Source organism: Rattus norvegicus, chromosome X (genome assembly GCF_021556685.1).
Source record: "Rattus norvegicus strain SHRSP/BbbUtx chromosome X, alternate assembly SHRSP_T2T, whole genome shotgun sequence".
Classification (NCBI taxonomy): Eukaryota; Metazoa; Chordata; class Mammalia; order Rodentia; family Muridae; genus Rattus; species Rattus norvegicus.
This window is the reverse complement of record NC_141554.1, coordinates 108,869,458-108,892,818: the sequence shown is the minus strand read 5'-3', so window position 1 is coordinate 108,892,818 and position 23,361 is coordinate 108,869,458. Positions and strand designations below refer to the sequence as shown.

Genomic DNA, 23,361 nt, shown 5'->3' with positions numbered 1-23,361 from the left:
CTTCAAGAAATTTCCCTTCCTTTGGTTATGAGGGTGGAGAGGGGTGTGTGCGTGTGTGGGGGGGCGGTAATCACGAAGTAGTTGAAGATACCAGAGGGCTACCAAAGGTTAGGAGGAACTAGTTTGGTGGCTGGCCATAATTGGATTATTGAATTCCTGGAACCTCGAATACTGCTGTCTGAGATTCTCTAGAACAGTAATTGGTAAGGAGATGCATAGGCCTATGTGCTTTCTGTGTCTGAGTTACAAATGTCAGCTTTTCTTTTGGAAATCATGAGAAATTCTTAAGCAATGGGAACCAACAGGGCCTACTAATGTGTTGTGATCATGTGATTTTCTGTAGAAGAAATGTGTGTATATTAGCCTCTTGGCATAAAAAGAGAACAAGCAAATCCATAAAAGAAAGAAAAAAGAAAGGAAGGAAGGAGGAAAAGAAAGAAAGAAAGATTGATTCTTTGGTAAATGAGATAAATAGAAGAGTCATTGGGGGAAATGAAGCTGCAGCGAGCTAGCTCTTCCTGAGACTTTAGGCCCTAGGCAGAAGAGAAGCTAAGCTACCAGAGTAATTTTTTTGATGGTCCATTGTCACTGTGACTTCTAATCAATTGAGAGGGGAAGAAAGACAGGGAGATCCGGGTTGGACAAGGAGCACGAAGGAAGAGCAAGCCAGTCAGGGCACACTCTTTCCCAGAGGAGGCTGTAGTGGGTCCCCAGCGCAAAGAAGGGGGCACTAGGAGGCGGCGCGGGCTCCGCCCCCTCCCCTGGCGGGCGCGGGCGCGAGACGCTGCGCGGCGGCAGCAGCAGCGGGAGCGAGCGGCAGCTGTCAGGCCACCGAGGTCCAAGCTGCACTTGCTGCCCCATTGAGGACGAGGTGGCAGCTTGAGCTGCGACCGGGTCGCCAAGGAGCCAGGCTAGAGGCACGCAGAGCTGACCTGCCCGGCATCTGCAGCCCTGTCCTCTGTCCCTCCCATTGTGTTGGGTAAGGTGTCTGCGAGTGGGCTTGAAGAGGGGGCTAGGGCTGGCGGACCTGGGAGGCCAGGAGGTGGGGGGCCTGTGGGAGGAGGGAGAAAGGGCAGTTTAGGTCATCGCTGGGGTGACTGGCACCTCAGTAAAGGAGCCTAGAAGCTGCTGAGGTTATAGTCCGAGGTAGGTGATGGTGGAGGGGGGCGTTGCTGAGTAATCTGGAGTGGCTGCCAGACGGGGCAGAGAGGCGCAGGGCTCCGTGGGGAGCGGGTGTGGTTCACTGCGCATGCGCCGCAGGCTGGCTCTAGGAGCTAAGGATGAGGTGAGAGGACCTGGATCTGAGTTGGGACTATGCGGGGGTATTACACTTTTAAGTTCTCAATATTAAAACAGTGTTCCTGGTGTAGAGATGCCAGCATTCCTGGTCTCCTAAGGACGTTGTATTCGTGTCCTGAAAACCTTTACTTCCAGGCAGCCTATTAAGGAAGATGTGGCCTGGGGACAGTGCCAAGTTCCTATCAAGTGTGTCTTTGGGCTTATTGGCTCAGAACTGTTACGAAGAGTAAAATATTAGACATAATTTTCCACACTGAACACTTCGTTGCATATATGATGTAAATGCAAGCATAAAGTTAGAAATAGCATTTCAGTGGCATGACAACTATGGCATCTAGACTTTATAGCATGGGTGTAGCTGATAACTGAGCTCTGCGAAGTAAATTGAGTGCGTCACAGGGCTTCCCCGCCGCTGTAAAAACAACCCCCTTCCCAGCATCAGGTTGTATGGGAAGCAACCTACACCATTTAAATTAGAGGGTCTTGAAGATCAATTATTTCTTGTGTTGATTTTTACATACATTAAAGAAAGCCACACCCATTTCTTCAGTGCAGTATTTCTGAATATCATTTCAGGATTAAACAGTAAAGTGAATAGCCCTAATCAGCATGTCGCCACAAGATGGGTTTTGGTGGCAGCTCCAGCCATGTCCCCCTCCCCTGTACAGACTTCCACCAAGGCCACTCTCATCCATTGTCTATCCCCCTTCTCTTCCCCCCACCAAGCCCTGCAGCACACACCCCTGTAAAGACTTGCTACCAAATAACCTGTGCTGATTGGAAGCATCATTCCACACCATGGAAACTGAACTGATGCCGCTAATTTGCTTCTGCGTCTTTTTTTCTCTCTCTCTCTCTCCATAATCATAATAACATGCGTTGTTTTAAAAAGGTTCAACCTTTATTTTATTGCCTTGCTCTCAATCTCAAGCACCCCCAACTAAATCCAGTAATTTTAATAAGCCTGTATGGGTGCAAACATAGCTGATTCCAAAGGTTTCAAGTGTACTGAAGAAGAAAGAGCTGGGAATATTGGTTATATGAATTTCTGATACATCTTATTATCCAAGACGATATTTGAATCAAAGCCAGATATTTCTCTGAATGGGACAAAAATTAGAATAAATATTGTAGTCCAAGGGCTGGAAGTGTAGCTTAGTGGTAGAGTGTTTGATGCACAGTGCCCTGGGTTTGATTCCCAGTACTGGGTTTTTTAAAAAAGGAAAAGAAAAGGAAGAGAAAAAGAAAATTTCATTCAGATCTAGTTTGATATGGGAGCCATACTGAATTTCACCTTCGTGTGATATATTTGTTGTTATCAAAAAATCCTTCTCTCTGCTTAATGCTTTTTTCTTTTTGTGTTGGATCAAATTTGGCATCTCCTGGGGGAGGGAACTTGGGTTCGTTGATTTTTATACTGGGCTGGTTCATTTCAGTTTGGATATGTACTGACGTAGTTCATCTTCATCTTCAAAAATAACAGGAATGACAGCATCTACTGAAAACAAAATGGATATCATTGTTCTCCTCTTGATTTTGGTAGGAATGGAGATCCTGTTAGAACTACGTATTTTAAAATGAGAGTGTAGCAAAAAGGAAATTAAAAATCTTCCATTGATGTTCAACAGGTGGAATTTCTATTGAGTACTGTCTGGAAAGGGATCCAGATGAATTCATAATTTGTATTTTTGGTTACATTATATGTGTTAACATTTGGATATCTTACAGGATCATCAATCAATTGTGGGCATAAATTCCAAGACATTAATTTGTGTATCTACCTAATCTATTAAATCATAAATACTTATTGCTTATTTTTATGATGGATTCTGGTACCATCTGCTGAAATCGCTTCAAAAACATACCCAAGCAGATACAACTCACTATTCAAAAATTTTTAAATTGGTTGTGCATGAAAGACAGACTTTTAAAAAAGAAGTCTGTTAACAACATCAAACAGTGAGATAATATCAACTGCAAATAATGAGAAGTTATATTGAGACATAAAATATAGACATATTTATGGGGTACGATATGATAATTTGATTCAAATGTGCAATGTTTAATAATCAAAGGGTAATAACTGATTCAATTTCCTTAAGTATTACTCATTTCTATATATTAGAGACTTTCGTAATCTGGGCTTTTTTTTCCTATAAAGGACTCAATGAAGAAATTTTATTTTCCTTTTTAAAATGTCTAAATATTTTGTTTTAAATTTGATCATTGACAATTTTGTACAGGTATGTAATGCATTGTGATTACTCTCACCTGCAGCACTCTCTTATCTCCTTCCCATACCTGTCAATCACTCCTCTCTGCGAGCCCTTATGTACTCCAGAATGGTCTTGAACTCCTCTAGCTGAGCATGACCTTGAATTTCTGATCTTCTTTCGTCCATTTCCTGAGTGTTTCAGTTAAACATATCTGCCACCACTGTCTGGTTTTATATGGATACTTGAGGTATCTTCTGATTATTTTAAAATATATAATCAGTTGCTTTGAGCAGAAGTTTCTCCTACGGTCTCTAGTGTGAAAAAGAATTCCCCTGAGAGATCCAACCCAGAATCTCATACACATTATACAAGTTCTCCCACCAGTGGGTTCTATCCTCAGTCCCTATGGTGAGATTAAAGCTTAGATGTTTATTTGTAAATCCCTTACGAGCAAATCGTTGCCTTAAACATTTCCAAAGAGATCTTTATCTATTGGGTGTTCAGTGTTAAAACTACAAAATAAATTGGGTGAAGAGAAACCAGAGGTAGGAATAGAAAATCGGAAAGGCTCACCTCACATAACTTAGATGTAAGAAGATGATGGCTAAAGGGCAACAGAACCATGTGTAATGATAAATACCTGTAACCTCACCTAGTTTGAAGAATGGAATGGAAAAAAAAGGATAGATTTCTTGAGACCATAACTGTGACACCAGTCTGGCCAACACAGAAAGACTCTAATTTTAAAAATAGAGGTGGAAATAGAGCAGTAGAAATTAGTATTTGGGGGCCAAGTCAGCAGGATTTAGTGAAGGCAAGGAGGTCAACCTAAACTGTGTATCTTTCTACCTTTAGCCATAAATGGGCATTAGCAATGAAGGAGGAGGATGTATGGGAGCCATTCTCAACCTGTGACTCATGAACCCTTTGTGGGGGAAATGAAACAAGTGTCTCGCAAATGTTGCATATAAAATATCCTGTATATCAGATATATTTACATTATGATTTATAACAGCAGTAAAATTGCAGTTAGGAAGTAGCAACAAAGATAAACTGGGGGTCACCACAACACTAGGAACTGTACTCAAGGGTTGTAGCACTAGCAAGGTTAAGATCCCCTGATAGAGAGGATCATCTTGGTAAGGACACAAGCACACAGTAAGCATTCAATGCTTTTTCTTTTTTTTTTATTAACTTGAGTATTTCTTATATACATTTCGAGTGTTATTCCCTTTCCCGGTATCCGGGCAAACATCCCCCTCCCCCCTCCCCTTCCTTATGGGTGTTCCCCTCCCAACCCTCCCCCCATTGCTGCCTTCCCCCCACCAGTCTAGTTCACTGGGGGTTCAGTCTTAGCAGAACCCAGGGCTTCCCCTTCCACTGGTGCTCTTACTAGGATATTTCAATGCTTTTTCAAATGTTAGAGAAGGATTAGACCGGAAGATTCTTTCAGTACTCTCGAGCATCTATACAGATGCTTAGAAATTGTTAGGGAGCCAGGCATTGCTACACATTAAAGAACAAGGAGGAACTAATATTTTCATAAAACAAATAGTATAGCAGCAAGGAAGACTCTTTTTCCTTTTCCCCCATAGCATATAGTTTAGTTACCTAGAGTTACATGTGCATATTACCAACTAGAGAACTCTCAAATGGACATTAATACTAATCATTATTCCTGGAGATGGGCATTTAGTTTCCATATTTCCTGTTTTTGACCCATCTAGGGAGCTTATCCACAGCTGGGAAAATAGGGTTAATGAGTTATTTAATGATGTTAACACCTGTTTTCTAGGTTCCGTTAATACTAGCCAGCCATGGTTTACATACATGTGTACTTCCTTCTGTTGCTTTTAAAAATGAGAGTTGAAGAATTTTGAACCATAAAATTATACTATAGTCTAGTATTAAAGATAAGGTATGAAAGTGGGAACATGGCTCACTGGTTGAGGACTTTTGTAGCCCATTGAGGCCCCATGTCCCTCCTAAGTATATCAAAAGCAAAGACAACAAAATGGGAATTTAAAACTGTGCTAACATCTCAGTTTCACCAGCATTCCACTTCAAGAAATATTGGTTACTTAAGCTAGTTCTAAAGACAAAAAACTTGAAAGCAGAGAAATGTGGACAAAAGCCAAGCAACAGAAATGGAAGACAATTTAAGATTCTACAGAGTTTTAGTTCCTGATTCAAATAGTTATTAAATTCCTGATTAGCTTTGCCAAACAACATATGATAATTAAACAGCTTCTTCATGCTTCAACAAGAAAGCACACTTAACAAGCATAGGAATTATTTGTCTTTTTGGATCACTATTCTAGTTTTGCTTCATTAAGATATGCCACAAGTACTAATATTAAGCAAATGCATGTGTGCTTTAGTAAGGACAAGCAAACGTTACAACTTGTGTTCAGTAATGATTGTGAATACCTGCAACATCCATCATGCAGGAGGGTTGAGGCAGAAAAGTCAGGAGTTTAAAGCCATCTCAAGCTACATAGCGAACTCTAGAGCATCTTGGGCTGCACAGAGAGACTTTGTCTCAAAAGAAAAAAACCCAATCAAAAAAATCTTATGTTCAAGACAGATACCATCAAATAATGAATAAAACAGTTAACTAAGAGAGCATACTGTAAGTCCATAAACAGTAATTATTTCTTCTCTGATGTGGAATCAATTGAAGACAGCCTTGAGGCACATTGCTGAATGGCTCGGTAGCTTTTGAGATGGGAATACTGGTAGCTTGATAGGTAAGAAAAAGTAATCTGTGATATACCTTAAATTCCTCTGCTTTCATTCTCCCAAACTTCACTTCTTGGAATGTCACCCACTTTCTTTGATTTACTTTTATTCGAATAGAGAATTCAGCAGAAAGACAACACAATTTTTAAAAATCACACAAAGTACAAACTTATTAGGGTAAATTGAAGTTTGGGTCATAGAGTTCTTTTGATCACATTAAATACCTGCAACATTTTGAACTCTTGAAAATATTTGGGAAAATTCTCCACAGGTTACTTGAGATTGCTATGGGACTTCTCCCTGAATGGAGTATGGTTTTTCCCTGAAGACTTATTTTATTGTATTACAGATTATTAAAAATCTGCTTCTCATTCTGTTTTTTAGAACTCGAATAAAATATAAAGCAACAAAAAGGACAAAGGAGAACATTGAAATTGTGAAAAGAACCCTAAGTAGGTAGGTAATCAGGAGATTATGCTATGAATTTTGATCTTTCATCTATTAAACGTGAATGTTTATAAATAGAATACATTTCAAAATAATTTTAAAGACTATTATGGTTTTCTTTTTTTATGGTTTTCAATTACCATTTAAATGTGTGTGCTGTCTGAGTCTCTTTTGCATGCACTTGTTTGATCAAAGTTTAAGTTCCCTTCTTTTGAGACCCTTGCCTAAATATTGCTAGATTAATATCATCATTGTTGAGTTTCCAGTACAGATCTAGTATGACAGTACTTAACAGAATATTTTATTTTAACATATAATATTGTATTCTAGGTAGCCAGGTATAAATACATTGTGTATGTGACAAGAGAAGTACTGTGTGATTACTAGTGTTTATATTTTATTACGAATCTTCATATTATTGATTTTGTGGTAATAAAACTTAAATTCAAATGCCCATAATATCCTCTTTTGAATAATGCCTGTTATGTTGATATTAGTTAACTGTAATTGTACATGAAGAAAAATTTATGGAGGTTCCATTTATTAGAGCATCCATCACAATGCAAGTATAATGGGAGTAAACGCCCAGAGAACATTGAACTTTTTCTCTTTTCCAAATTCTTGGGTCTGCTCTAAATGGGACCCAGATCTCAACTGATAAAATCAAGAATACAGATTATATACCTTTCAATAACACCTAGGTCCCTCAGAAGGAAACATTAAATCTCAAATAAGTTTCATGTTTGCATCTTGTTTGGCACTGTCCAAACTGGAAGCCAATACGGTCATACATTTGAGTGGCATGCCTGTTCTAGGCTCTCTCACCTAGAATAGTGTCAGAACTGAACAAACTGTGGACCCATCTGCTAGGTGGTTTGTGCATGGCATTCAGGCTTTCCTTGCCCAGGTAAGACACTTCCTCAGAAAAAATAACCAGTTTTCTTCCTTCCTTCCTTCCTTCCTTCCTTCCTTCCTTCCTTCCTTCCTTCCTTCCTCCCTCCCTCCCTCCCTTCCTTCCTTCCTTCCTTCCTTCTTTCTTTCTTCCCCTCCCCTTGCCCCTCTCTCTGTTCTAAGTCAAGTAATGATTGTATAAGAACATTGTCAGGGGGCTTATAATTCAGGGAAATTTTCTATGAAGTTGATTTGTTTTGGGCTTAACTGTTCCCCTTCCTCCCTGTTCATGTATTTTCAGGTTCTTTTGTTTGCAGAAGGCTCTGTGTTTGGTGCTGCGACAATGAGTGGGAAATCCCTTCTCTTAAAGGTCATCCTCTTGGGTGATGGCGGAGTTGGGAAAAGCTCACTTATGAACCGTTATGTAACCAACAAGTTCGACTCACAGGCTTTTCACACGATAGGGGTAGAGTTCTTAAATCGAGATCTGGAGGTAGATGGACGCTTTGTGACCCTTCAGATCTGGGACACTGCGGGGCAAGAACGTTTCAAGAGCCTTAGAACACCATTCTACAGGGGAGCCGACTGCTGCCTGCTGACCTTCAGTGTGGATGACCGGCAGAGCTTTGAGAACCTTGGTAACTGGCAAAAAGAATTCATCTACTATGCAGATGTGAAGGACCCTGAGCATTTCCCCTTTGTGGTTTTGGGTAATAAGGTAGACAAAGAGGATAGGCAAGTGACGACTGAGGAGGCACAAGCCTGGTGCATGGAGAATGGAAATTACCCTTATCTAGAAACAAGTGCCAAAGATGATACTAATGTGACAGTGGCCTTTGAAGAAGCTGTTAGGCAGGTGTTAGCTGTAGAGGAGCAGCTGGAACACTGTATGCTAGGTCACACCATTGATTTGAACAGTGGCTCCAAGGCAAGTTCTTCTTGTTGTTAGATGTAGGGACTCTTGACAAGTGTGCACTAAGTTGGTCAGTCTGTAGTGTAAAAACTACTGTGCTCTCTGGTAGTATGCACACACACATACACACACATGCACACACTTGTACATGGAAACATGCATGCGATTGCACGCACACAGGTGCGTGTATGCACAGACACATATACATGGAAACACGCACGTGATTGCATGCACACAGGTGTGCGTGCATACACACGTGAAAGTACATGCATGCATGTGATCATACACACACACATACACATACACACACATACACACACACACACACACACACACACACGAAGGTAAAAGATAATGTTCTGTTTTTGAAACAGAACCTTTCAAATTGAAGTTGTAGAGCAGTTTTTAAAAAAGCTTTATTGAGCCAAGTGTATTTTGCGTAATTTCTGCTGTTTTCCCTTCTTGTGTGCCTCAGGACATTTCAGAGAGTTTTAGTCCTGAGAGATTTAAGTATTTTTAAATCATAGTCTAAACCTAGAACCCAGCCGCATGAAGGAGTGAAAGAGCTTAAAGTGTTCCATTAACCAGCTAGCAAAGGCCATCACCAGATTCTTGCCAAGAAGTTTATGTCATTTCTACCAAAGGGAAAAAAATAAGACTCTGAGCTGTGTTACCACAACAATAATGGAAGTAAGGATTTCTAAACATGTATAAGAAAAAGACGGTGATGATTAGGACTGTAGATGTATAAAAACACACACGCTGACATGTTCACATCCTTATGTATGGTTTACTCTCACATGAACTGAAGAAAAATCATGTCTATAAGAATTACTCTAATGACACTGGAGGTTGATTCTAATCCATGTGTTTGAGTCACAGAACACTACTGAATGGATTATGCTTAAATATGCCAACCACCTTTGCAAATACAAGGTTGGTCTGCTTTTCCTTCATTAAGTCTACTGCTGCTGCATAGAGAGAGCTGTTGCTTCCTTGACAACTTATCAATTTAGTGATGCTGCTTAGTGTGTGGCTTCGGGTGCAGTGCTCTCTGCCTACATTGTACATGGTCCTATGGCTCACCATGCTGGCTCATGCAGAAGGCCTCAGAAAGGATTGGAGAGTGATGGGCTTTTCTCACAGGTTCCTTAACTCAGTTGTTTGTTAGATCTCAGATCTCAGAAGGATCTGATTCTTGGGATGTCTCCCCGAATGTTCAGCTGGCCAAACTAGGACATTAAAATTGGCAAAGGAGCAGATTTTTTTTAACTTTGTGTTAGGATGAATTCCTCATAATTAAATTTGTTCAAATGTGGAATAGACTGCCTTAATCGTGCTCCCTCCCAATAAAAGTAGTCACTGACTGACCATTTGTTAACATACTGTAAAAAGAATTCCTGTACTGGCTACATGTTTGGTATAAAGTTCCTTCAGGCTTACGTTCTGAACATACAAACTATGTCAGTGCCATGTTCTGGTTGAACTTACATGAAAGTAAAAGTTAAAAGTATAGTGAGGGCCTTCAAAAATCCTCAAGCCATTCTGGGATTGGCCTTTAACAGCAACGACTATTAAAAAATATCCCAAAGGTACCATGTTTGTAACAAAAATGGTTTGACAATTTTTGAATACCATGACTGCCAATTATATATACTATATGATGAGTGTGCCATCTGGTTTTTGTAATTAGTTGACCTGCATGGATTTTAATCTGTGCTTTAAAAAATGTATGATAAAAAGTATGAACCAATGTAGAGAGGGACAGTTAGATAAGGCCCCCAAAGAGATTTAGGCCTGGGATTGGGTGGGAGCATTCACAGGAATACAGCCTAGAATTCTCCATTGTAGCCACACATGGAATCAGCCTTACCTGTGGGACCTTATGTGCTTTAAGAACGCTGGTACTTTTGGCCACGTAGACAAGAGTAGGACAGTATTTATTTCAACTCAGACTTACTCAATATTTAAATTATTGTATAGTCCTGACCCTATTGTCCAGTTAATTTAGATGCCAGAAGTCAAAGCCAGAACTGGGACCCCACAACTCTTAAATATTGGTTCCTATCCTGCCTATGCCTATAGCCAGCCACACTGGTTTCAATGTTCTATAGTCGTTTTGCTACAATCATGTTAGGGTGAAAATCTGTACGTCAGAACTAATAAATGGTAATTATTTTTTAAGTGCATGAGACCTGGGGCCTTCTCTTTCTACTTGCACTCTGCTTATAATAGTTTCTATCTGTAGATCTCAGGCCTTCATAAAGATCTCCATCAGCTCACAAAAAGTATTTGTCTCTGTAGAGTGGCATGTGGCCATTTGAGTAAAAATCAAAGTACACGAGGGTTCAGTTCACAGACATCCTGTCCGTCGAGACAAGTGTTAATTTTATTGGCAGGCATACTGAAGCCCCTTTCTTCTTAGCCATACATTTTTTTCCTACCAAATCACTTCACAATGTCAAGTGCTTAACAATATGTGACAAAACAGTGGTGTTTTAGTGAGTGACACTCAGCGGGTGTTAACGTAGTTTGGGTAAGAGTAAAAACACCAAAAGCTGATTAGCCATGGTACCAAGAACTGTGCATATGCGTTCAGAAATAGACTGCATATCTAGAATATGCAGTGAAATATTTTCAATAGGTGTTTTTTAATGAACACTAGATAGTTAATGAACACTAGATATTTAATGAACACTAATATATGTCTAATTAGAAGTATACTGTTTTCAATAGTCCATTAAATATTATATAAAATATTTATTTAATTTATCATCACGCATTGGCTTTCAAGGGGCTTCAGATCCCACGTCTTCAGTGGATTGATGCATTTCCGGTGTCTTTGTGCCTGCCTTGGCCATCTCTACTCTATCCTGAGGTATTCCACCATTCTCTTGTTGCAGGTGCTGCTAAAAATCTCAAAAAAAAAATGTGGATAAGATATTTTGTTCCAGTTGTTTGAAAAAATCATCTGTGTCAAAGTGAATAAAAAGTGCATTTTGAATAACCAGCATACAGTGTTTGTGGGGTTTTATTTCTCTCCTTTTCTTCTTTTGAGCAGTTTGTCAGTTTAGCAGTTCTACCTATCAGTCAAGTCCCTCTCTCAGATGGCACTCGATGTGGTCTCTGGATCATCTTTTATGTGATACTCCAAGTGGATGTCCCTAGTCATGCAGTGGTGATTGAGAAACAAACTCAAAAGATTTAAAGTTGGATCCTCCTTTTATTTTATTTCGGACCTCTCTAACGCATAGAGTGTTGAGACCAGACTATGGATCTTAATCTTACACTGTAGTTTTAATCATACATTTTAAATATTGAAATTATAAATATAAACAGACTATGTCCATTCTCTTTATTTTCTTGATTGATAAATGATCCAGACATTTAAAATGTGAAAATATAGATAAAACAGGTCAGAACAGAAATGATAGTTTTTATACAAAAATGTTCTATTCTTTTAACCTCCCCCCCATTTTGGCCATGAATGTTACACTAAACATCAGATGGCTTGAACATACATAATAGTGACATTTTAAATTACATTTATTTATTCATTCATTCATTTGTTTATGTGTGTGTGCACACCATGGTAGGTGTGAAGAGATCAGAGGACAATTTTCCAACTCAGATCACCAGGATTGATGGTAAGTGTCTTAACCAGCTGAGCCATCTTGCTGGTCCAGCAACATTTAAATTATGGATGCAAGGCTCCCCATCATACATGATTCATCACCATGATTATTCCATCTGCTACGGATTTAGCAGTCTCATCCATTCCACACACTTTTGGTTATTAGATCTTTGGGAAGACAAAAATATTCTTCTTTCTTGCTCCAGAATTTTTATGTCATATTCAAATTATAATACTCCAAATTCTATAATGATATGGCTTTGAGACTACAGAATAACACAAATTTCGAATCACCTTAAAAGAGATTTTTTTTTCACGGTAGAGTGCTTGTAATATACTTGAGGCCTTAGGTTTGGTCCCCATCATTGATAAAAAGAAGGGAGGGGATCAATTTTGTCATCCAGATTGATATTTTCAAAGCAGGAAACTATCTGCCTGCTATTTTTTCTGCCCCAATCATTACTTACAGTGAACTTCCTCTTGATGTCTTAAGACATAATATGAAATCTCATTTTGGGGACAGTAGCTGATTTTTTTCCCAGAAAATGGAGGGTATGCAAAACATAGTTTTTGTTCTATTCTAAAATTGAATATTAAAACACTTTGGGAAATTGAGACATAATAATTTCATGATGGGACTTGAGACTGCCATCTCTGTTTCATTTTAATTACTTAAAGCAATCCTGCAACAATATTTTTTTCAGTGTCCAGTGATCTAGTCAACACACATCTTTCTTTCCTTGCTAGGGACAAACAGAATTTGTCACAGAGAGTGATTCTTCTTATACTTGATTTCAGGAAAGATAAACTGTGATATGCTGTCATAGTCCAGACTGGTACAAGAAAATGCCAGAAGGTGGGTGGTTTACAAACAACCGAATTTCGTTTCTCACAATTCTGAAGGCTGGAGAGGCTAAGATCAAGGTACTGGCAGATTTCTGTCTGGTAATTTCTCATCTACAAATGGAATCTTCTTATTGTGTGGCAAGCAGAAGGGGGTCTCTTTCTAATCAATGCATTAGTACCATTCATGGAGATAAATGTCCCATGACATAATCACCTCATCCAGCCCCAGCCTCCTGATACCAGCATCTGGTGCATTAGGATTTCGACATGAATTAGGGCTGAGTGAGTATAAATATTAGGATCATAGCATATATCATATATCCCAAAATATGTGTATATTTTGGAGTTTATCACTAATGTTCCCTTCTTCCAAGCAAATATCTTCACTTACGCCTACTTCTCATACCAACAGAGCCTTTATTGTTTAGTCTACTCTTTTGAAGAGGATAAAAGGAGAACGACAGAAGCTAGGCATGTTTTACATGATAAAATATTAATTTTTGAAAGACATATTAGTGACTGGAGAGATGACTCAGTAGTTAAGAGTGCATTCTCCTGTCTCAGAGATCTCCTGAGTTCAGGCTCAAGCACCTATGTTAGGTGCTCACAATCACCCGTAACTCCAGTCCCCTAGGTATTGAGAGTCTCTTATTTCTGTGGGCACCTGCAGTCACATCCACATAGCTACAAACAGACACGCATGCCTACAAATAAGGTTTGAAATACAGAAAATCTAAAAGCTAAACACTACTCACTAACATCCTACTGAGAAGTTTACCCATGCTGGTGATCAGTGAACTGCCTTTTATTTAGATGCCAGTGGTGTAGTGATTTGGGGGTAAGGGTTTTTGTTTACTCCTTACAGAGGGAGAGGCTACTTAGTGTTTTTCCTGTGAAACTAAGCTTGTCCACAGCTGGAGAAGCTGTCATCTTCCGGCCTCCAGGAATGGCCGAAGTAAACTGTGCATCTTCATAAACCTTTCTGTCTCCTCTAAGGGAACACAGAGGATTACTAGGCAGCCACAGACCAAGGCTTTATCAATCACCGAGCTCTGTATGTCCACATCTTTATTTTTCAATCTGTCAATTCCTTTCTTGCCCTGCCAACTATGGACAAGTCTCTCTCACGCACTCCCGAATTTAACCAGACTGCCAAACCATGTTCTTTATTCTGACTGGCTGATAAAATGCTACCTAATGAAAGAAATAAGTCAATTGAATGATACTGATTAGTGTAAAAATTTGAATCACGACTACATGTGGAGCACTGGTGATGAAGCAAGAGCCAGGCTTAGATCTCTGTCGTCCATTGCATTGTCCCTGGCAGCCTTAAAAAGAACGCATTTGTCTTGGACTACATAGCTTAACAGCCCGCTGATAGATGAACGTGTGTTGGTAGCTTTTAATCTTCTCTTTTTCTATTGTTCTGGGGGAGAAACAGTGCCACCAGTGTACATTTTGAAGCCTTTCTCTATTTGGGCGGGGGTGGGGGTCGGGGGAGGCAGACTCATATATCTGGCAGGAAAGCAAGAAAAGGAAATAGACAAACCAGATAAAATAAAATTTGCTTCTAATAATATAATTTTAAGATGAGCAGATTTATCTTTGTTGTGTGGGCTTTTAATATATTTATATACAGGGAAAACTGTAATACCATACACTCACTGTGCAATCTTTTTCACTTATTACACGGTTACTTCCATGAATCATTGTTTTTATTCCAGGGATTGATTTTAATGTTTGCATAATTTTCTATTTAAGAACGCACTGTAATAGTTGTAATGAAATTGTGTCCTTTTATACAATAAAGGGGAAAAGGAGGTTACTACTAATAAGCTTATTTCAGATCTGTACCTATTTCTTATACACAACACTTCCAGATCACAGATCAATATTCTAGATGAATATTTTATGTCGTTTGATAAATTGCCCATTAGAAAGTTGTCCCAACATATACCCAAAAGATGCCCCAACATATAAAAAAGACAGGTGCTCCACTATGTTCATCGCAGCCTTATTTATAATAGCCAGAAGCTGGAAAGAACCCAGATGCCCTTCAACAGAGGAATGCATACAGAAAATGTGGTACATCTACACAATGGAATATTACTCAGCTATCAAAAACAACGAGTTTATGAAATTCGTAGGCAAATGGTTGGAACTGGAAAATATCATCCTAAGTGAGGTAACCCAATCACAGAAAGACATACATGGTATTCACTCATTGATAAGTGGCTATTAGCCCAAATGCTTGAATTACCCTAGATGCACAGAACACATGAAACTCAAGACTGATGATCAAAATGTGAATGCTTCACTCCTTCTTTAAAAGGGGAACAAGAATAGCCTTGGCAGGGAATAGAGAGGCAAAGATTAAAACAGAGACTGAAGGAACACCCATTCAGAGCCTGCCCCACATGTGGCCCATACATATACAGCCACCCAATTAGACAAGATGAATGAAGCAAAGAAGTGCAGACCGACAGGAGCCGGATGTAGATCTCTCCTGAGAGACACAGCCAGAATACAGCAAATACAGAGGCGAATGCCAGCAGCAAACCACTGAACTGAGAACGGGATCCCTGTTAAAGGAATCAGAGAAAGGACTGGAAGAGCTTGAAGGGGCTCGAGACCCCATATGAAAAACAATGCCAAGCAACCAGAGCTTCCAGGGACTAAGCCACTACCTAAAGACTATACATGGACTGACCCTGGACTCTGACCTCATAGGTAGCAATGAATATCCTAGTAAGAGCACCAGTGGAAGGGGAAGCCCTGGGTCCTGCTAAGACTGAACCCCCAGTGAACTAGACTGTTGGGGGGAGGGTGGCAATGCGGGGAGGATGGGGAAGGGAACATCCATATAGAAGGGGAGGGGGGAGGGATTAGGGGGATGTTGGCCCGGAAACCGGGAAAGGGAATAACACTCGAAATGTAAATAAGAAATACTCAAGTTAATTTAAAAAAAAGTTGTCCCAAATGATATCAACATTAGTAGAATAAGAGACTGATTTTCTCAAACACCCACATATACTGTCTTTAAACACACTGACTTCAGCCAATGAAAGTAAAAACTCACGTTAGCTCTTGCATTTATTACGGGAGCAATAGTTGTGCAGATGTATATTGACCACTTTCATATTTCTGAAGTAAATGGACCATGTGGGACATATTTGCTTCTCTCATACTTCATTTTGTTGTGCTGGGGATAGAATCCATGCCTAGGCCTACTGGGCAAGCAGTCTTATTTCTGAGGTCCAGCATTAATTTTAGTTTTTTATAGAATTTTAAAAATCCACTTTTGTTTGTTTGTTTGTTTGTTTCTTTTCTGTCTTACAAATTTTATTAGTCTGGGAAAAGGGGGATAAGAGGCTCCGGTCTCTTCGTCCACTTACCATTGCCGTTGATGGGATGGTTCACATGGTCGGGGGAGGACAGAAAGGCCTTGATCTTGGGGCGGGCACTGAGGTGAGCCACATAGGCAGAGAGCAGGGGAAGTTGTCCAGGCAGCCAGGGTCAGCACTTGGTGGACCAGCAGCAGGTCCAGCAAGTTGTAATCAGTAAAGGAAATCTGGTCACCCATGATGAAAGCTTTGCCTCCCTGGTTCTGGGACAGCAGGGTTTCAAAGGCTTCAGATGCCCAGGCAGGGATTTCACATAGTCATCCTTACCATTCTCATAGTTAGTGTAGATGAAGGTACCATATTTGCAGCGAAGGTCCTCCACTCCATCATTCACGATATCCACTAGGGCGGCCTTCCTCTGGTCTTTCCCATAAAGCCCTAAAGAGCGGCCCAGGTGCCTCAAGATGGCATTAGACTGGTAAAGGGTGAGGTCTCCATCCTCAAACTTGGGTAGCTGCCCATACAGATGAGTGGGCTTGAGTGAGCCTTGAAGCCAGACATCTATGGTACCACCTCCTCTTTCTAGCTCTGGCCCTGGTCAGCCAGCAGCATGCCCATGGCCTCACAGCGCCCTCGAACTGGGAAGTAGACAATGGTGTATGGCGGCATAGCTGCTGCGTAGACAGAGGTGTGAACTCAAAGCTGCATAGACGGTGAAGTATCTCGGACACGGACGCAGAAAATCCATTTTTATCTTGTGGGTTTTAACCTTTGGTCGTATCCATATTCCCACCATCCATATTTCTCCCTCTTTAATCTGCTGATGGCTATTTTTAAATATGTTAAAATTACTGGAATGCGTGTGTTCAGATAAAATAGAAAACTGTGATAGATGGGAAATAGAGTTCCTTTTTTGCTCTGAATCACATTGCGAATGTAGGCACTATTACTCGTTAGAAATTCTCTGTGTCTTTACACTTGTCAACATAATAAAAAGCACAGAGAGCAATCACAACACTCTTCCATCCAGATGCTCCAGTACAGCAAACCCAGCAGCTGTTTGCATTGGCTTAGTGTTGCTGTAGTAAACAGATGGCTCTTAATTCATACAAACTTCAGTGAGAGTAACTTCAGCTTTCCCCCACAAGGGGACAATAAAGACTTGCTACTTTACTGTCATAGATAGACATTAGAGTAAGGACTGTTCAAGCCAAAGAGGCGCATAGAAAGTGCCTATCTACCCTACCGTTCTTTTATTTTATATACAAGGAAGCTAAACACTAGAGCAGTTGAACAAAAAAATAGAACAACAAACAAAACAACAAAAACAAAACACAACAACAACAACAAAAAGAACAAAAACACCCCCCCCCCAAAAAAAACTGTTTAAGATCACAGAGACCTTTTGTTCAAGAGATTTTCCCATTCACAGTACCAGGACTTAGTTAAACTCACTCAAACTTTCAACACACATGTTTTTTTTTTCTGATTTATAAAACTCATTTTATTTTTATATACTGAAGCGAAGCTCGCAGATAGCATTAAATACGTAAAGTATTCAATTCACTTTTCTTTAGTATGTTCACGGTGTTGGAGAAGACACACAGCTTCCCAGCCCACATCTAGTCCTGACATTCAATGATGATTTCTCTTACGACAAGCTTGCTAGGCTTTTTGTTCAACTTGAGAAAGTGATGCTTTCCATACTCAGCTGATGTGAGGACTGCTAGAAGTGATAGCCACAAGAGACATCAATTATTCTTATCCTTCAAGATACGAATCTGAACCAGGTATGGTCATACCTGCCTCAAATCCTAGTACTTAGAAAGTTGAGTCAGGCACATAATGGGTTTAGGACCAGCCTGAACTAAATAGTAAGACTTCTTTTTGTTTTTTAAGATATATTTATTTTATGTATGTGAATACACTGTAGCTGTCTTCAGACACACCAGAAGAGGGCATCACATCTCATTACAGATGGTTGTGAACCATCACATGGTTGCTGGGAATTGAACTCAGGACCTCTGGAAGAGCAGTCAGTGCTCTTAACCACTGAGCCATCTCTCCAGCCCCATAACTTAAAAACAAAACAAAAGCAGAAAACAGAAAAAAAATACATACCACCTGCTCCTGTCTGGTGTTAGTAAATGTAGTTTTTATACTAAAAATAAAAATCGATGATTCCATAGTACATTTTCCCATCTTGTGGGAACTATGGGTTTTAATGTTCTTAGAGATACCATTTTATCATAAAGAACTTCCATTTGGACTCCTTGGCATGAGTGTGTAATGTAAGATACTTGGAAGACTGAGGCAGGAGGACTTCAAGTTACACTCGGCAGTTTTAGGCCAGCCTGGCCAATTTAATAATGACTTGTCTCAAAATACAACTAAAAGAACTGGCGATCCCGAACCCTGGTAGGGCATGTGCCTAAGATTGCATGTTCTAGATTCTCAAGGTGCCCTAAATACTGTAATACCACAAAACAAAAGAGAACTCCATTAACTAGCGTCTTATAACAGTTGGTAAAAGAAATTCGCTATGTTTAGTGGTTACAAAGTGCTGTCTTTTAAGCAAAGATATTTAGAGAAGTTTTGAAAAGGGACAAGTGACCACATCATAAGCATAGTGCTGTGTATACCACTCTAGAGTGAATGTGGGCACAGATTCTAAAGCACGAAGGTTCAGAATGCCAAGAATGCATTCAGAAAGATGAAAACAGATCTCTCTGGGAAGGAAATAAATAAGACAGGCAACTAAAGGGATGCTTTCAATTGTAAGCAAAGTGCCATTGAGGCTTTAGACAAGACTTTATACAAGAAAGGAATCCCTAGTGGGAATGACTTCCAAGATTCCACACCCCACATCTGATATGACATTGTATTTAGAGATAAAATAAGAAAAATGATTATTGACAAGATCAATCATGAACTGTCTGGTGAAGTGGTCACTATGCAGCTGTCCCCAGGTGCTCTGAATGATACTTAAAATTCTTATTTTGTCTGCTGTTTGATGCTATTTGGAAATGGGGCCTTTGGGGTTGTTCAGGGTTAAAAGGAGTCAGCGAAGGTGGCGTCATAGTCAAATCAGTGCCTTGTAAGTTGAGGAAGTGATAGATTACCCCCTTCTGTCCCCACCCTGTATCTGAGGGCACAATAGGAAGACATTTATCAAGGAAGAAGGGCCTCTCACTAGACATGGAATGACTCCACTGCATGGATCCAGATGGGTTGCATGATATGACTTAGATGTACTTATCCATTGAATAGAGCATGTGACTTATTATCTCTCTGTGGTGCCCTTTTTCCCTCACCATACTTTTTAGTTCTAGTAATGAGAGCAGGCTTATCTGATGGTCTTCTTTGCTGGAATTTTTATGAAGAGAATTAATGTTCATAATGTTGGCCCTTGGGTGCTGTAAGGGCCAAACCTGCTTTCTGGGTCATTAAAGAACAATAGGAGATATTTTTAAGGCTTATGCTGTAGTGTGGAAAATAAACAACAGATGTATATATAGTGTGTGTACATACAGATATGTCTGACAGGAACCACATTTTGCTGTTTCCCTGGAATGCAGAGTTTATTTTCTTTCATTTCCCACTTTGCCTTTATTTCTTCCACATAACCTTCCTGGGGCAACTTAGAAGGATGGAAGTTTTAGGAAACATGGGAATGGAAACGACCCACTCACGTTGAAATCTGTTTGAAGCCTCTTGACACCTGAGTGCATGAAAAATGTTTTTTAAATAAAATTCTAAAAACCAAATAAACACTATAAAAAGGGAGTCAGTAAGTCTAGCACAACTAAGAACTTAAAGGCAAAGCCCCCCCTTACTTTAGAGTGCTAAATAGGACTGATGCTTAAGGCCAAAGCACATTGAAGATCTTTCTCCTTTCTACCTTTCTGAGCTCTAAACCTTTTCTCCTCTGTTTTTCTTTCTCTCTCTCTCTGTCTGTCTCTGTCTCTCTCCCACCCTCCTTCCTCTCTCTCTCTCTCTCTCTCTCTCTCTCTCTCTCTTTCTTTCATCTCTTTCTTCCTTTTTTTCTTTTCTTTCTGCTTACAGTCTCATGATGCAGCCCAGACTGTCCTCAAACTCACACATTTTTTTCAAAGTCTATTACCATATTTTGTAAAACAGCGATGGCTGTTTTTATTGAGTAAAACACTGGCTCCATGGGACTTATACTTCTTGGACTTAAGGTCCCTTGAATCAAGATAGCTTTTTACTTCCTAGACATTATCATCAAAATCTTCCTTATCATTAATTATTTGAGCTTTTGAAAGACAAAATTCTCTCTCTGAATTCAGACTTGTCTAGAAATGACTATGTGGCTCAGGCTAACATCAAAGTCCTGGCACTCGTCCTGTCAGTCTCCTGCATGCTGGGATTGCAGACATTTGCTTCCCCTGGTTTATAGCATTCTTATATCTTGAATTATATGCCAGCCCTCCAATAAAACATAATACATTTAGAAATCCTATTATCCTACTAATGAAATAAACATTTCTTGGATGTAAACCTAATACCAGGAGCTTTTGAGGCACAACGATGAAACACTTAAGTGGAAAGTGGAAGAAATAAAAGCAGGAAGAATAATTTATGCCACATGGAAACAACAGGGGATAAAATGTGTTTTAAGCAGGTGGGGGCAGATATAGGCCCATGTCACAGACTGAATAGTGATGCAGAGAGTGGGTTTAGGTCAGCAGTGGAGGTGAGACACTCTAGACAGGTGGCCAGTAAGAAAGTGACAATGGATAGGAAAAGACAAAGGACTACGCAAGTGACAATGTCAGATTTAAATTTAGAGCTGAAAATGGACAAAAGAAATGAGGTAAGAAGAATAAGCCACTTTGGCAGAATCAACTGAGGGCCGTGTTAGAAGGCACATTCTTCACTGGATCCTTAACCCGAGATTCTGGAGAAGTACTGTGCAGGCATTAGCACTTTCTTAAGTCTATAAACACACGTTCACAAAGTCTGATGGGATGGCTTTCTAGACCAGAGTGCTGGCTAGTCTTGAGTGTCAGCTTGGTTACATTAGGAAGCAAGCAGCTGGGCACACCTGTGAGGAATTCTCTTGATTGAATCACCTGACCTGGAAATACCCACTCTAGACCTAGGTGAATCCTTCACGTGTCAGCCCACATAAAACGACAAGGCCAGAGGAAGCTTTTGCTTTTTGTCTTCTAGATCTCACTGTCACTGGCAAGTTCACATTTCCTGTTCTTGCTGAGGCATCCCTTCACTGGTACTAGAACCCACTTCTTTGGGATTCCAATATACACTGAAGGCCAGCTGAGGCATCTAGTCTTGTGAACTGAACTACTGGATTCTTGATCTTTGCATTGGAAATCGTTAGATTAGCTGGACTACAGCCTCCAAGCCACTCTAATACATCCTAAATATATCCACTAGACAAGAAACAAGAGACATTCAAATGGGAAAGAAGGATATTAGGAGCAGGTTTTAATTCATAGATGCTATCAAACATTAAAAAATCATGGAATCAATTAGAGCTAATACATACACTCAGTAAAGTTTCAGGATATTAAACACGTGAAAATGAGTTGTGTTCCTATGCACTGATACTGAATCTTCTATAACTGAATTTAAGTAAATTCCACTGATTTAAAAAAATATTTTATATGTATGGGTGCTCCTCCTATCCCTATGTCTGTGGGCCACATGGGTGACTTGTACCTGTGGAGGTCAGAGGAGGGTGTTGGGGTTCCTAAAACTGGAGTTACAGATGGTTATGAGCCACAATGCAGGTGCTGGGGAATAAACTCAGGTCCTCTGGGAGACAGCTCTTAATTGCTGCCCAATCTCTCCAGACCTGAAGTCCACTTATTAACACCCAAAGAAGAAAATACTTGAAAATTTAACAAGAAAGGAAAAGTAGATAAACTTAAAAGTACAAAACTTTGTTAACAGGAATTAAAGATGGCCTAACTAAGTTTAAAGTGGGGAAGAATAAAAACTGCCCTCTGCTACGGTACTGATATGTAAAACATATAAAGCACCCCTTCAACATAATTGGTGAGCCATATGAATTCACAGAGACTAAAGCAGCAAGCACAGGGCTTACACGGGTCTGAACCAGGTCCCCTGTAGCTTCCAGCTTACTGTTTCCATCCACCACATGTCTCTGAATCTTGTGCCTTTTCTTGAGCTTCTTTTCCTTCCTTTGGTTTGCCTTGTCCAACAATGATGTGATGTTTTGTTTTAGCTTGTTGCATTTTATTTTGTTATGTTTTGTTGTTATTCCCTTAGAAGTCTGTTCTTTTCTCATGAGAAACAGAGAGGGAGTGGATCCAGGTGGGAGGGGAGGCAGGGAGGAACTGGGAGGAGTAGAGGGAGGGGAAGGTGTAATCAGTTTCATAAATTATATGAGAAAGAATCTACTTTTAATAAAAGGGGAAATTTTATTTAAAAATTTGTAGAAAAAAATTGATCACCCAACCTAAAAATAGGCAAACTAGGGGTGATGGACAGAACACTATGGTGAAAAATATGTGATGGAGAAGTGGGAAGACAGAAAAAAACGGAGTGGTGGTTGTGCTCCAAAGTGAGGCAGAACCAGACACATGATGACAGTGGAAGGGGAGAGAGAGGGCTGAGGTCAACACACTGTCACTGCCCAGTAGGGTCACTGGGGACAGTGTGCAACAACAGCCTGAAGCTTGTGCAGATGCAGACTCAACACCTGACCATGCCAGCTGTGGCATCCCCTGGCAAAGGTTCGCTTTCTGGATTGGTCCGATTCGAAGGACCATAGTTGTCTACAATGCCACCAGAGTCCATGTCGGTGTGTGGCCCATCTTGCTGCCCTAGACTGGATGAAGCCCGAGATCCATGTGGTTATGTATCAGTCTGTGCTGCCTTCCTTGGTCATGTCCTCAGGCTCTGCTGCCATCTTAATGTGAGTGTCCTGTGTAGCCACTTGAGGCCATGTTGAGGCTCATAGTCCACAGAGCCTTCAATGAAGGCCACAAGTGGGTCAGTGGTTTTGATATGGCCAGG

General features: G+C 40.2%; 1 protein-coding gene and 1 pseudogene across 1 annotated transcript; one reads left to right on the top strand and one right to left on the bottom strand.

The window, feature by feature from the left end:
• Positions 1-826: 826 nt before the first annotated feature.
• Positions 827-11,517, top strand: Rab9b (RAB9B, member RAS oncogene family). Its single transcript, NM_001109018.1, has 3 exons — positions 827-979; positions 6,642-6,713; positions 7,897-11,517. The coding sequence occupies exon 3, from the start codon at positions 7,939-7,941 to the stop codon at positions 8,542-8,544; it is 606 nt and encodes a 201-aa protein (NP_001102488.1). The 5' UTR covers positions 827-979; positions 6,642-6,713; positions 7,897-7,938; the 3' UTR covers positions 8,545-11,517.
• Gstp-ps1 (glutathione-S-transferase, pi type, pseudogene 1) lies at positions 16,079-17,292 on the bottom strand (annotated as a pseudogene).